Below are 16,510 nucleotides of genomic sequence, written 5' to 3' on the forward strand. Positions count from 1 at the left end.
TTTCTAGTCGAAAATGAACGGAGGAGTTGGTTGTGTCTGATCAGAGTAAATGTGTAACTCAGTGAAGAACCGAAGAGCATAAGGTACAATGTACGTGATTTTGCATTTGATTTGCGCGTTTATTTTTTCATTTATCAATATATTTTACAACATGATTTTTTTTAAAAAAAGCGCAGTCTGAGGAAAGTATAATTTTGATTTAAATAAAAACGGATGGACAGACCAAGCTGCGGAACAATGCTAGTGGCACTAAGTCAATCGATAAGAGGTTGTAAATAAATTGCGTATCACGTGATAATAGTGAGCAGATGATTTGCGAATTGTCTGGTTGTCAACATTGCGCCGCCTCGTTGTTCAGGCTGGCTGCTTATGGAAGTGTTATGTCTTTCTCTTACAAACTTGAGGAAAAAAGAGATACTATAACATGAAGAAGTAACTATTTTGGTTCGATCTGCCGAGCAATCGAACCAGAATTTGTTACTGCACGTTCTGTGTCAAGCGCCATCTGCGTGCTACGGTAAGAAACGTTCTCTTGAGTTCCGGGTGCGATGCACAGTTTTCACTGTGTTGATTAATAGACGTTAGTTCGAGGAATTAGTTAGTATTATGCATTACGTACCAATAAGACTTAGAGGCGGTCATCAATCGAGCTGAATAGAACGGCTACTTCGAATGCACGAAGAGCAGCTTGCCCAGCTAATGCAATTTTCAGCACTTAGCTATGTAAGTTAAAAGCATACTAGCTCAATTTTGTCGATGAAATAATTCGTGGTAAAATTTCCGCACAGCCCTATACTCATCATGCATTCAGTTCTTGGATAGATGAGACAACGACAAAAGCAATACATTGCCATCGGAATAACAGATTTGTTTTACCTTAGTGCGGAGCTGTGCGGAAATTTTACCCAATTGGTTTTGGGTCAAATTTCCGCACAGCCCCATACCGCATTATGCATTCAGTTCTTGATCAGAGAAAACAATGAAGAAAACAATACATTTCCATTGGGAAAACAGATTTGTTTTACAATAGTATGGGGCTGTGCGGAAACTTTACCTCGTTTTGTGTGTTGGTCGATCGCCGAGGGACCGGTATGAAGCGCAAAGCTAATTGTGAATGTTAACAGCAGACTAAAGCGGCTGATACAATATGGCGGTTCGACATAAGCGACATGAATTCGACCCAACATTTGCACGAATCCCTGATTTTAAAAGTCTCGAAATGGATGAATAGGTTCACAGTTTGGATCTGGATAATAATGAAAAAAAAAACAGATCATTGGCGTTGGAGCCACTGAAGAGCAAACACTGTTTGGGTAGTTCACGCTTGAGTAATTTCAATCATCCTTTGGCGGTCAAACGCGATTAAGGTGCTCAACTGGCGTGTCGATGTCGAAATTTTGGTGTATTTTATCATGTTAAAACATTATTTTGAATTATTGGGAGTTTCTCTTGACTCGACGTAGGGTTAGCTGATCAGTATTGCATTTAACTGGAATTAAAGATGTGAATTTTTTATTTATCTCTTAACAATTGATTACGGGTTTTTCCCTAATGTCACCTAAATTTTAGATTCGGCCTCATCTCACAAAATGGGAAGTGAAAGCTTGAAGATCCCGGGAGGTAGTCCTTTGTAGATAAAACAAGTAATCCTCTTCAAAACAAATAAAACAAAAAACCCAAAGATAGTCACGTACTTTCAAAATCATGCCTGAATGCGTTACTCCTGAATTTAAATAACCGTGACATTGCTGACGCTGGCACGAATATACGTGTTTGAACAGGCTGACAGAGGTGAGCTGGTGGTCTTGGAAACTACAGACGTAAGCTTTTCGTTTTCGAATTTTACTTTCCCGATCCGGTAAGATCCTTAAAAAAACACACAGCTCTGTTTGGTAGACAAATTAGTGTCACTGAGTTAACTTTGCATCACTGATGCTAATAGTTGCCTCTGTCACATCGTAGGTTGTTAGTAATCACGGAGCTCTGGTGGAAAGCTGAATCATCGCGTCCAGCTTAAAACTAATGCACAGGCTGGAAGGTAAGAAATTTGTGTTTGTGTTTTCTAGTGAGAGAGCATCAGAATAATCAGTCACATTTGGGCAATTTCTAGGATAAAAGTATAGTTCATAGTTTCGAAGACAAGCGCAAATTGATCGATGCGTTGTTTCTGCCCACAAGCGGTAACACAAATGTGACGAGCAGCTGAGTCTATCAAAAAGTTGCCTACCCCTCCACCGACGAAAGCAGATTATATTCTTCATTTAAGTCATTACCAATGATTTCAAATTTTGCGATGAGGTAATGGGCTTAGAGTCGAAACTTCAAGCTTTTGTTCTCTTAAGAGTCTCTTAACAGTCAATTATTCATCACTTTACGGGTTTATTTGGAACTAGCGCCCAGTTGGCTTGTTAGTTCAGGTTAGTTCAGTTGGTTGATCGGTGCACCGGTATCGCCAGAGGTCATGGGTTCAAAATCCTGTACAGGCCTGAATATTTTTCAGGCCTTGTGTTCACTACTGCTTGAGAGGCTGTCCGCGTAAGAACCGAACGCTCGAATTTCGGCGGATCACAGAATTCCTTGAAATTTTTACTGTGAGATGATTAGTTTACTTTATCTGTAAAAATCGCATTTATTTGGCTCGTGGTGCTATTACGCCGAAATTTAGAAACGATATGCAAGGATGGTCCATGACATAGAAAATTGTTTATTTCAGAGTCAATTTTAAGCTTTTCGCTGAAAGCTCTATAACTTGACTCATTTGATCAAATGTCACAAAACCGACATATTGTATAATTTTACGTTTTTTCTATCGATTGATAGCAAAATATCTAAAATCTGACTCAATAATTGTGAATTACGCTGTTTCAAAAATACCACACAGACAGCCCATTTCAAATTTGAGCTAGCGTGCTGTTGTTCCAAGAAGCTTTTCTCAAAAGTATAACGGAATCTGGAGTTTTTACCACTATCCGTGTTTAGCACTAGGACTAGTGTTTCAAAAACAAGAAAATAATATTTGGGAACTAGTCTTTTCGAGCTGCAGGAGCTCGATAAACCTTGCTAACATTCCATGGTCAAAGTGCGCATGACTTAATTTATGCATATTTGTGATTACTTCCTTCCTCATTCAAAATCAATATCTGAAGAAGTGACCATTTTGAAAACTAGCTCAGCTTTTTGTTGAGGCGAGGAATCCCTAAATTCATCAAAACTTGCCTCAAAATTAAAAATTACGAAGGTACAAAGGAACGTCTTCTGCGTAACATTATGCTAAATTGTCTCAAGCAGACGTGTAAAAGACATGTTGACAAAATTCCATCCAGTTAGTCCTGACCAGTCTTATGCTGTAAAACATAAATTAAAATGCTGTCATTTACAGCTTTAGAAACGTTCGTTTAAACGGTGTAATCATGAAGACAACTACATGTCTATCTGAGCTACGAGAATGCTGATTCCAATCATATGTCACGCGGGAATGTCACGGATCATCGAACACAGTTTTTAAGTGGTCGAAATAAATGGTTAACGACATGGGCGATAAATTACCTTTTTCACTGTAATTAATCTACTAAAATTACCTTGCTATGCACCGAAAGTGTAACTCCATTGAAAACATATCCGTTTTTTTTCGTTTTTTTGTCTTTTTGTTTGCTTTTCTTTTAATTGAGCTAATTTCAAACAATGTACTATGCAAATGTTATATTCAACACGTCTAAAAGACTTACATTGCGACGGGGATAATTGAAAATTCTTATGGAGAAGATTCGCACCATTTGCCATGAAGAATAGCCGCATTGTGTTTGAAATATTAGCAAGGGCTGGTTTGTTGGAGATCGCTGAGGACAAATACAAAAGATGATGGTTTGTTCAGCTCATCGTCATGAGCTAGGAAAGTACTGGCAGGCGCCGAAAACTTGTCAATAGGGACCTTACGATCCGACAACGGCGACGGCGACGGCAACGTGAGATGTCTGGGTCGAGCGGGGCCACGTCGTGTTGGCGTTCCCGCCAAAATTGAGATTACGAATTTTACGAGCGAGAACGTTGACGACGGTCATTGATGTTTATCGTGTTTAAGTCAACGAAAGTTTTTAAGAAAGCCATGCCAAAGTTCCGTGACACTATTCTCCTGGCTCATGCTTCCCGTTTGATTAACGCTGAGCCAGTGAGTTCCATGTAAAATAAGGTTAATCTACGATTATAAATGAAAATTAGCTCAATGAAAGTATTTATACACTTTGCATCGGTCGAATCTAGTACCGCTGCCGACAAAATCCCTCTACTATTTCCTAGTAAACCCAAAATAAAATTAAGCTTAATTGTTCTCTTTTTTTGATCGAGAAAAAAGTTGGAAGGTAAGTGATAAGAAAGCTCAGTGATAGCGAGTGAAGTACAATCACAAACAAATACAAAGCAAAATAAGTCAAATCTCTCTCCATTCAGTTTGTGGTCGTATACAAAAGACTCCACGCTCTGTTCGTTTCGGATATTTCAAAAAAACTAGTATTCTTTAAATTTAGTCGCAAAGTCTCGTTTTTACCTTGATTCATTTGCCATAGTTGGGTTTTAATTTCCACGTTTTCGCAAAACGTCAAACAAGGCTTCTAGACGTCCGCGCGTGAAGGGACATCGCCGTCTCAGAAATATACTCATGCGCAGTACGTAACCGGAAGTAAAAAAGTCCCACGTCGCCGTCGCCGTTGTGGGATCGTAAGGTCCCTAATATCATGGGAGACACCGTGCCTGTTGGTTCGCGTAAGTAAAAATTAAACTATTTTCAAGCCGTTTTTACTAATCTGGAAATCGGAGAAGAGAAACGCTCCTTGTAAGGCTTGGTTTTAGCCGTTGCGGACAAAGCGTAGATTTCAATGGATTTCACTTTTATCACGTACTGTTGTCGATCTCATCACTTTGTATTCGTCATGACATTTTACAAGCAAGTGAGTCAAGAACACAACTTACTTTGGCTTATATTAGAAGTTAAGTGTAGAGCAAGAAAAGAAACAGAGGTTTTTATTGTTGCTGAAGTCTTTCAAGAGGAGAAACTGGGTTGTTACTTAGAGGTCCCCCGAAAAGAGGGTGTGGTTGGGGTAGGGGGAAAAAGCAGATGGATATGACTGGGTGTGGATCTTACTCTCCCGGCCTTAATTTTGTTCCGATCCCAGTGTCCGATCCTAGTTTTAATATTCCTAGTGTTGATTTTTCCTGTATAAAAATTACAAATCCATTGTCGATTTGACAGAAATCGTTTATGTGTGAATTACTAGCAATCTGCACAGACTGCAGAAAGATACACAGCAAGGGCATTTCCCGAAAAAAGGATTGGGTGTACCCTGAGGAACATAGACAACATGTGTGACCTCAAAGGTGTGTTTTAGAAACGATCTGTTTCTTTGTTCGTTGAATTGTTTACTTGATTTTTTACAGACCTGCTAGAAAAAAAAAGACTGGACTAAAGAGACTGGTATCGAAACTACAAGCCGCATGGCCCCTTCGACTCCCTTTCCAGATGTAGCTCCAACTACATCTGGCTGGACTCCAAGATCAGATGAGGTCTCTGTTTTGACACTTTTGGTTACCAACGTATTTGAAGCCTACAACACAACAATGGACACACAAGCGTAACAACAACCTCTCCCGCCGACTCAAATGAGTGTATATTTTAAAGTCCTATTGAAAATCATGCGATGTAAACGAATCTCTCCGAATTGTTTACTCATAATGACCGAATATAATCACGTCTAAGGGGCCCCTTTAAATTTAAAAATACAAGTGGACATATCCAAAAATTAAACCGCTTGAAGGTAATAGTCAAAACGAAAAGAGAAATCTTAATTTACAAGACTCTAAGCAGCCACTTAATTTGTACTGTTCATGTATACCATTTTTTGTTTACTACTTTGTTGTACCACTGAAAAAAATGGCATTACAAGGTGCTTGCCGGTAATCGACATCTTTGGTAACTATGTCTTTAACAAAGTTACAGTTTTCATTACATAATAAGGTAAATTTTAGTATAAGTTACCACAAAGATGGAATAGTATCACTTTAGACGTCAACCATTTCTTTCGATAACTGTAATGACGCAGTGTTCATGTGTTCGATGTTGTTGAAAATGGGTCCGTGACATTCTAAATGTCAAAAGTATTGCCACGTGACGTGACTGAAATCAACATCTTCAAGCTCGATAAACTCGAAGTTGTCTTCGTCATGACTTATTATAAATAATACATATTATAAGTAACCAGAGCATTTCAGTTTTTTTTTACAGCATAAGACTGGTCAAGAGTAACTGGATGGAATTTTGTCAACATGTTTTTTACATGTCCGCCAAGGCAATTTAGCATAATGTTACGCAGAAGACGTTCCTTTATACCTTCCTAATTTTTAATTTTGAGGCACGTTTTGATGAATTTATGGATGCGCACTTTGACCATGGAATGTTAGCAAAGTTTATCGAGCCCCTGCAGCTCGAAAAGACTATTCCCTAAAAATGTTTTTCTTGTTTCTAAAACACCAGCCTTAGTGCTACACACGGATAGTTGTCAGGACTCCAGATCCCATTATACTTTTGAGAAAAGCTCTTGGAACAACAGCACGCTAGCTCAAATTTGAAATGGGCTGTCTGTGTGGTATTTTTGAAACCGCGTAATTCTCAATCATTGAGTCAGATTTTAGATATTTTGCCATCAATCAATAGAAGAAACGTAAAATTATACAATATGTCAGTATTTTGTCATTTGATCAAATGCGTCAAATTATAGAGCTTTTAGCGAAAAGCTTAAAATTGACTCTAAAATAAACAATTTTCTATGTCATGGACCGTCCTTGCATATCGTCGCTAAATTTCGGCAAAATAGCACCACGAGCCAAATAAATACAATTTTTGCCAATAAAATTGACTAATCATCTCACAGTAAAAATTTCAAGGAATTCTGTGATCCGCTGAAATTCGAGTGGTCGGTTCCTACGCGGACCGCCCCCTAAGTGGTGTTCCTAACTGCGAAGATCGCTTCCATATTCATTTCTTGTTTCTATTTCTGTTGCGGAAAGGTTTCCATATCACCTACAGTATTTTGAAATAAAGCCGCATATTCCCAAAAGCATCTTAATTTTTTCGTCGTTGTTTTCTGTTAGCCAAGAACTGCATTCATAATAGAGGATAAGCTTAGACGAAAATTCCGCCAATGTAAAGCTGTTTAAACCGGCGTAACACTCGCTACTTTTGACGAATTAAATACTTCCCTTCTTTCACAGATGACTGAACCCTTTGAATTACAAAGCGGTCCGATGATGGACAAGAAGTTTGGCAAAACAAGCCCCATGACTACCATTGTCAGCTGGCTTACAGATCTTCGTAGTCAAGCTATGAGATCCTTCTTGCCCTCAAGAAGAGGTAAATCTAAAAGTGAGTAATAAACTTACCATACGGTCGTACAGCGGGTGGAGTGAGGAGGTTTCGCTTTGTTTTTTTCGAGACGAATTTAACTCAACGCCGGAAATCAATTATGTTTTAAAGTTTACAAGCTACACATATTGACTAAACGTTTTGTGGAAATTAATTTTTATTTATGGCTTTTTGTAATATCACCAAGCAAGAAGAACCCGCGTATGATGTGGCACTTTGTTGAGACTTTGAAATATCACGAAATTTATCATATACAAAATAATCAAATAGGAAGATATAAAAGGCCGCTTAATTACACGAGTTCTAACCCAAACCGCGGTTTTTACGCAAGCAGTGAGTCTCAGAGATTCTCTTTAATAGCGTTGATTTGATTTAAAAAATCTCCTCCCTCTATTAGTTTTCGGCTCTTTTGACACTGTTCGCAAAGATAAATGTTCAGATAAAAGTTTCAACCACTAAACTTTCCGTAAATATTTTACATTCAAACTTGTAGGAAATAGTGGTTTCGCCCAAAAAAGATGTGGAGAGGCGAAAAAGAAGAGAGTCTAGTGTACTTGATTCCATTGCAAAACGCCAGCTTTCTCACTTGCGCACATTCAAGAAATCTTATCTGACGCTTTATAGCGGAGCTTGCGATTATGCATAATAGTGGTAACCCATCAAACCAAAAAAATTTGGACTTACGACCGTACGTCCGTACGTCCGTACGTACAAGGTGCTACTTTTAGTATGCGCGGCCAACTGTACCGCGGGCACGTCAACGCCATCGGAGCTCGTAGCGCGCGCAGCGTAGCCACATAATTATACGAAATAGTAGAAACCCATCAAGCCAAAAAAATTAGGACTTTCGACCGTACAACCGCACGTACAAGGTGCTACTTTTAGCATGCGCGGCCAACGGTACTCAGGGCGTGAAACTGCGCCAAATACAGGCGCCAATGCGACTAAATCTTTCAGTTAGGCGACCAAATCCTACAAAAATTAGTCGCCCAATTGGCGACTAGAATGCGTCATCATAACCTTACCTAGAGTTATAGTGAATTGAAAGGAATTGCAAAGATAAATCCGCGGCAAACTTCCTCGTTAAGTTTATGTCCAAATCGAAGCACATGCATCTCGATCGATAACTAGACGCAATCTTTGGTTAAGGTGAGCTTGAACTTTGTATATCATCCATTCTAGTGTCCACTTTGTAGCACGTTAAAGATATTTTTCCTAACTTAATTTTGGAACGTCTATCTAGAACGCTGACAGTGTAAAAAAAAAGGGGTTTTGTTTGTCTTTAAAAATGGCGACGAACTTTTTTTGAATTGGTTACCACTTTGAAAAATTTAGGAGCCAAGTGGCTTTCAGAAAAAGAAAATTAATTTCACGCCCTGGTACCGCGGGTACGTCAGCGCCATAGCTTTACTCTTGTTCAACGGACATTTGAGCGTAACGTGTGTGCAACACTTGTAAATAGCTGAGGAGACCCTGGGTTCGAGATTAATTTACATTTTCTTGTTGCATATTGTTGGGAAAACTTTTTAACGGTTTGCACAATTTTCTTTCCTGTTTTTGAAAATTTTCAACCACTCGCTGCAAGCTTTTTCATGAAGACCCCCAAAAATTGCCTATTGACCTAAACATTTAACCCTGTAGCATCTATAATAGAACCAGTTCTCTACACAGACACGGAGAAGTAGCGAATGAAAATCCATTAATATACGTAAGTTATCCATAGTAGGGGCTTTAGTTTTGTTGACGAGATGTGCGGGAAAAAAATGCGAGCTCCGCTTTTAAGCTTGGCTAAATCTATATATTAGAAACATAATAATATTTTTATTTCTTCTCGAAAATCTCTTCGTAGTGGAGGCTGAGACGAACGGTGGGAAAAAGAAACGACAGACAGAGATAAAAACCAAAGCTATACATAGAAATCAGAAAATCCAACCACATTTGGCCTGCGCTACATCAGATACAGTCCAGCGATTAACCCTCATAAGGGTTCCTTCGCAAGTCTCGGAAAATGTTGTTCGGGTACTCAACGAAGCCATCTTGTACCACCAAGGTGACAACATTGTTAGTGCCCGGAGAAGTTTAACAAATCTTTCCCGATTATTGTTAATGAATAAGGCGCAATGTTTTGACTTTCCGTCAAAATATGGCTTAGAGGTCCTACATCGAGGAAGACAACTCTTTCTTGAGAAGGGTGTGAGTTGCTCGATAAAACACGGGACTTTACTTTTGGACTCAAGTACGAGTGGAGCGCAGTTTTACTCTGGATTACTAAACGTCATGGGAGCATTTGCATTGTTGATTTCCGAATTTGAAATTGCTAGAGGAACTTATGACCGGCTGATCGATCTGCATCATCAATCAAATACAACTAGTCGTTCACATGACCTTGCTGCTGCCTACAACAACAAGGGGTGTGTTCACCTGATCATGGGCGATTTGCTCGATGCACATAAAGCGTTTGAAACTTCTCTTAGGAGCCTTGGTAACTCGAACGGGTCTTTAAATGGTACAAAAGTTTTCGCCGTAAAGAGCAACATGAGCCGACTAAATCTGGTTTTCAGAAAGTATCGTCAAGCCTTTGAGCAACAGGAGAAATTAGTAGAGAGTTGCAAAGCTACAGAAATGAAGAATATACCATATCCATTTGAAGCAGTATTCACAGTAATGAATAATCAAGCAGTGTTGCATACTATTCTGGGCAATTTTAACCAAGCAGAACAAGCGTTGTGGTGGTTGATATCTTATTGCAAAGAAATGAATAGAGAGGATTCTGTGTATCTTGTCACCTTCATTCGCTTGCATCTGTCTGAAGTACTGCTCCTTCACGGAAAATTCAAAGAGGCTGATGAAGTATTCAGTATTGAGAACTTGAATTCACTCGATGACATTGTGAACAGGTTTGGAAACCTTTACATGAATGTAAGAATCGAGGCACTTGAGAAGTTACTAGAGCTCTACATCCGTAGAGGAAAAGTCAAAGCTGCCCTTGGGCTCTTGCAAACGACTGTGAAAATCCTGAAAACTGTTTTTGGACCCGACCATTTTAATATTGCTTCCTTGTTGTACAAACAAGGTACGATTTTGAGTCTCGCGGGGGATTTTTCCAGCGCCACGGAAAAGTTCAAAAGTTCTGTTGAAATCTTGGGAAAAATATTTGGCTTTAAGAATTTTCTCCTCCTTAAGTGCTACATGTCTCTTGGTGATATGACATCGAGAATGAATCAAGAAGAAGAGTCCTACCTTTACTTTCAAAGAGCCACTGAGAACATAGAGGCCATCTACCAAGTGTCATTTGTGAATGAGTTGTCAGTGAAGTACACAGAAATCACCCAAGGTTTCAAAACCTTTCAAAGACAGAGTGTGTTTGATGATAGAATTGAAGGTCTTGTCGCAGAGTACGGGCAAGGAATGGCCTTTTTGTTAAACCACTTCAGCAATGGTCAATTAAGAAAATTCAGAGCTGATCGAAAACCTGTCACTGTGAAGAAAATGGGTGATCAGTATTCCGAGTCGATGTCGATGGTCTCTTTCAAATACTCATCCGATTTCATTAAGACTGGGCTAAAGCTTTTCCGTCTTGGAATGATAAAGGAAGCTGCCTTTTTTTTCCAATACGCAGAGTTGCATTGCGGCGTACGTGTATTCAAAGGTTACTTGGGTGTTGCCCGCCTACACAGCATATTCCTGAAGGAAAAATTTAGATGTCAAGGGACACTAAAGCATGACCATCGTTTTAGAAACTTTTTGGAAGACCTAAGCAGCGTCATAGAAGCAAGCGGTGCTCAGAGTATCGTCGAAAGAATTGATGGAGTTGCGACAACGATAGAGTTTGACTATCAGCGAAACCTGAGGCCTGTGTTGATTTTACTTCTTTTGTTCTCTATAGAACTGAAAATGTTTGAAACGACTTTTGTAGCGTACGATTTATATTCAAAACTTTTTCAAAACGAGGGCAGTTTTCCATACTTTCTTCTTGATGGAATTCAAGTGTATGCCTCAAAATCCATAATCACCTGTAATGGAGAGACTGCTGTTCAAGACATCCTTATTTCCTCTCAAATTGGCCCGAAAGAGAGTGACGCGGAAAACGCTTCTATTGACACGCCGTTATTTCAAAGTTTGGCTTACAAGGAGAATACAACCGAAAATGCTTTCTTGGTTGCTTGCAGAACACCTTTCCTTCTAGATATCGAAGACCTCGATACTGTGAAAGGAAAGATCTCACGTGCAGTTCAAGAGTGTTTTCAAATGAAGTGCATGGAAGCTGAAGCCAAAGGCGTCGCGGCTAAGGTTATGGTGGATTTGACTCCAACGACAAAATGTGGCCTCCAAGACATGTTGTCTATGGGTAGTCGAATAGAACTGTTACCTCTCTGTTTATCAGAACATCCAAACAATGGTGTAACGGATAAAGAGACTATCTTTGAGATAGACACTTCGATGTACCAGAAGATTACAGAAGTGACCTTCGAAGATGAGCAAACAAGCTGCTTCATGTTCCAAAAATTTGCTCTACAACTTCTTCAGCAGAGTGATCCAGGAAGAATCTCATCGATATCGCTACCAACTCACAGCTTTTCCTTGACAGTTCTCCATCCGAAAAAGGCAAGGTTTATTATGTCACGCAGTGGAAAATTAGTCACGCAAGAGATCCAGTTCGTAACAACAAGAACAACAAAAACCGACTTGGCAGACTCGAACAGTGCACTTCAGGCTGGCGTTTCTGATACACTCTCTTGGACAGAAATTCGTCAGACGGTAGAGAAGTATGGAGTGCCCTGCCGAGAAAGAACTTCATCGGAGGCTTCTTTGGATCAGTCAGTCACACTCTGTGAAACCAGTGACACCTCGAATCATGAGTGGAAATGGACTAAGAGGTCGTCTCAAGTCTACAAAGGAGAAACTGTGAGTAAATTTACTTTACGTCGAGATATTATTGTTTTAGGCTTGCTTTATGTGACTCTGTGACAACCTGTGTAAACAACCGCCCGTATAGTCTTTCAAGGTCAAGGTCTGTCAGTGTTGGACTTACATGTGGTTATTTCAGAACAATCTCCTTTCATCTCTTCAGTAATGTTGATTTTCTCTTTATTTTTTGCAAGATTGCAACTTTCAACGTTGACAGTAGAACAATATTGCGTTTTAATTTCCTTGCAGTAAAAGGAGAATAATTGTTACTCCACATTCTCCTTACGGTTTGATGATTCCCAATATGTTTAGGGTTGCCTCGGTTGTTGGTCGATGTTCCTCCTTTATCCTCCTTTAAACGTCTCATTCTTTTGCCGGTTTCGGCTACACTGAGAAAGTATGTCGGTAACTGTGTGTATTTGAGTAGGGAGTGGTTCTTGATCGTGATTGTCGAGTTTGTAGAGAAAATGGGCCTGGAGAGTTAATAAATATGAAATGGCATTAAACAGGAACTTTAAGTGACTCTATCATTCAAAAAACAGACTTTTTTACCATCATTTCGCCAACGATTTGCGGATAACTGGTTCAAACGGCAATGGCAATTCAAGGATTTTAAGCTAGAAAAACTTCAAACTCTAGTAAACTGGAAAAGCCCGGATTTTGCGCTTGTTTAAGGGTCGCTAAGGAGATGCGATACAATCGAATTAAGAAGTCAGATAGGACTCTATAGTGAAATTCACGACGAATTATCATTGTATGAGAGATAATCATAGTTCCCAAACATATTTTAGAGCCAAGTTGGTCGATTGGATTATTGCAAAAGTAATTTAAGTAGACTGCCGAACAGTGTCGCGGCACCAGTTAATCTCAGTGAATTGGAAAATACTCTAAGGCTGGTGAATCTCAGGGAAGCAGATATGATACGAGACAACGAAGAGGCAGATACTGTCGTTAAAGGAAAGAATTAAATGGTTATCTCTCTTCCTTAAACGCCAGAGGCGAGCCACTGAAGAGAACACACACTACCACGGCATTAATGCTTCCCTTCGTTCTCACAACCTTTGCAACTATTGTGGCACTTCGTACAGCAGCAATGCCGTCGAAATATCCCAGGAACTTCCCCATTTATTCCACTGTTCTGCACACTGATTTTCTGAACTCGTGACAGAAGGATAAATCGAAGTTCAACAGTTTTCTCTGTTCCAAATTCCATACAGTAACCTGCCAATTTCTCCTTGTTGGTCTTGTCTTTTACGAACACGGTAAGTCGACTTAGATCCTCCGACAGGCTCAGTACATTTCCATCCCATAACTCTGGCACTGGCTGGCGAAGTTTTTCTCTGATGTTTTTTTACAAGAGGAGCGTAAGACTGTGTAATCGACCCCAGTCAAGAAATTCATTATTTGGCGGGCACCAGGACTTCTCTTTGCGGAATGTTATCTCCTCTAACGCTTCAGTTACTCGCTCTGTGGTAAACGCAGCCTACGTCCTCTTAACGCCTTCATCCATGCTTTCGATTACTTTGAAAGTTTATAACTACTTTCCAGGGCTGTCCTTGCTGCGTTGAAATTGATTTACACCTTCTTGAAAGGCTCTCCCTGTAGCGCATTCCCTATAATTTTGTGTTTGCCATTCTGTAAAGAAGGACAAACCGAACCTGTCTGAGAATTATAAGCCTATAAGAAGACTTATCAACGCAAAATTACTGCTTTTGTGAGACCAAAGATTGCTGAAGTTTACTCAAACAGCATCAGCTAATACTATGAGGGGCTGCGTTCGTGAAATTGATACTTGATACTTGATACTAATTGAAAGTGATACTTAATTCATTTCCTGTTGTGCGACCAGAGGGAGCCTTATCTAAAACTTACATAGTGTTTGACGAAAGTGATGGTAACTGAAGAAGCGAGATGGAAATTGATCCCCCTCAACCCCTCTCCTCCCCCCCCCCCTCCTTTATACCGCACTTTGGTGGAGCACACGTAGAGATGATTACGGCAGCGAAATGAACGAGGTACGCGATTTAAAGCAACGCTGATATTATCGACGAAGTGTTGAGGACAGATATTACGCCTTCTAGACTCAATTTCACTAACATATCAACCTGTGAACCCAGTGGATGATATACCGATCTTACCAAACCACTCCTAAGGGGACAGTTCGCGCCCGAATTGTTGGGCTACAAGCCCTCAAACCCAAAGAAGATATTGAGGAGAGCTCATGGCATAATTGGTATTGTTAGATTCGGATGTGGCTATTAGGACTCAAGATCACCAGAACTAGGATGAGACTTGTATTTTGCAGACGTAGAGTGTGTAATTTTGCGAAACACATCGCAATGACGCTGGTTTCTTGATCGAAAATGCGAAATGTATCGCGGGATAGGCATGCACGAACTGCCAAAGTGTAGATTGCAAAATACTAATTTCTCCGACGAATTTTGTAACTACGCCTGTTGGAATCTTGAAAAGTTCCGATACAAAGAAGCGTAAAGAGATGTGGTTTCCGTTGGTTTAGGTGTAAAACCTATTCAATCTTCTCCCTTTTTGATATTAGTTAATTGATATTTGATATCAGTCATGCCTAAAGAATACTTTTCTTGGCATTTGAGGATGATGACAACAAGAATAATGGTTTCCCACGTTCCTTCAATACTTTCTTTAATTTTTTTCTTAAAAACTCAATTTAACATGCTAGAAAGGGGACTAACTTTACTCTCTGTAAAAAAGTGATCGACGTCACTATTTCTCACCTCACTAGCGAATCATGTTGAATTACGTGAAACAGTTCCTGTATACTAAGTGTTTACCTTCGGTTTGTTGACTCTTTCCAAAACGACTTTCTGCCTAGAATTTCATACTTATGCGGTTAAGATCAACCAAAACAAAAACAAGATCGATAATATAAAAATTATAAACGACCCATTGCATAGATTAGAAGAACACTGAAAAAGATAACTAGAGAGGAAATAACCCTTGAAGTTTGTTACAGAACAACAGAATAAATGGAGAATTCGAGGAAGAAAGGGCGTACCCAAGGTACCGCCCCCAAAAGAACAACCTGCCGTCTATATAAATGAACTGATTATAAATTCTGTGCCGAAGATGAAAAGTACAGGTTGTTTACACCCTAAGTCACCTTTCAGAAAGAGGTGTTAAACATGCGAAATTAAAAATTAAGCATTACTTTCTTGATCGGGAGTTTGACATGATATTAATCTAAAAACGAGCCTGAAAAGAACCGAAAGTATAGGAAGGAGGAGTTTCCAGGAAATTCCTGTGCGAGATTAACTTCTACCCGTTCAAATTACTCTCTTATTCATCAAGCGGATTATCATAATTGAAATATATCTTACCGCAAGATAATTGACATATTTCGCGGCAAGTTCCATATACCGTAGAAATTGAACACCTACTTTCATGTCAAATTCGCGATAGGAGAATATGCCATAATCGCTAACAACTTAATACAAACTTTTTTGGAGTTAAATGGACTATTTTCGCCTAGAAAGAAAAGATAATGATTCTACTTACAAAGTAAGACCGCCATCGAAATAGGAAATCATCAACTGTGTACAATATTTTTTAACTGAATAGCTTATGCTAATATGCTATTTCCATTCATATTTCCAACACTGAAATAAGTTACAAACACATATGAAGAAAATTCTTGCTAGATGCCGATTTTGTCTTTTAACAATATGCATGTTAAAAGCACTTCTCCAAAAATGACGTCCTCAAATAGGAACTCATTATTACTAAAAGGAATCCTCAAAATCACCAATGAAATTGTTCAGGTGGTAAGTAGTTAAGGCACTTGGAAGGCAATGCAACAAAAATTATTGCAGAAATCGCAGCCTGAAATTAATCATATTTCCGTCCTTTGTATAAAGCTGTATCTAAAAAATTTTAATTTTCAAATTAGAATTTACAAGTTGAAGAAAATTTGAGAAAATAGAAGCCGAGAAAAATTGTGAAGTATGGCTCTGTAGCTTAGTTGGTAGAAGCGTCCGACCGGGAGGCACGGGTTCGATTCCCGTCGGAGCCTTTATGACTCAGTTTTTCAGGCTTCGCTCATTTTAGTTCAAATTCTTTATTGGCGTTACATCGCACGGCTTGTAATCAACAACAGGTCAAAATATGATTTATACTTCAGCTGCTATTTCCATCGTAAAGTATTCGGTATGGAATGTT

The 16,510-nt window shown here is 39.3% G+C and overlaps 1 protein-coding gene across 5 annotated transcripts in view; it reads left to right on the plus strand.

The window, feature by feature from the left end:
- Window positions 1-16,510, plus strand: part of LOC131771370 (uncharacterized) — a 30,706-nt gene that overhangs the window by 5,633 nt on the left and 8,563 nt on the right. The window contains exons 1-5 of one of the 5 annotated variants that reach the window (XM_066173252.1): window positions 337-517; window positions 1,963-2,038; window positions 5,428-5,553; window positions 7,258-7,408; window positions 9,258-12,313. In XM_066173252.1, the coding sequence (XP_066029349.1) occupies window positions 5,485-5,553; window positions 7,258-7,408; window positions 9,258-12,313 (3,276 nt within the window). In that variant the 5' untranslated portion in view covers window positions 337-517; window positions 1,963-2,038; window positions 5,428-5,484. Of the gene's footprint in view, window positions 1-336; window positions 518-1,962; window positions 2,039-5,427; window positions 5,554-7,257; window positions 7,409-9,257; window positions 12,314-16,510 lie in introns of those variants that run through there. The other 4 variants (XM_066173255.1, XM_066173254.1, XM_066173256.1 and 1 more) reach the window with 4 other exon arrangements.

Source organism: Pocillopora verrucosa, chromosome 10, assembly GCF_036669915.1.
Source record: "Pocillopora verrucosa isolate sample1 chromosome 10, ASM3666991v2, whole genome shotgun sequence".
Classification (NCBI taxonomy): Eukaryota; Metazoa; Cnidaria; class Anthozoa; order Scleractinia; family Pocilloporidae; genus Pocillopora; species Pocillopora verrucosa.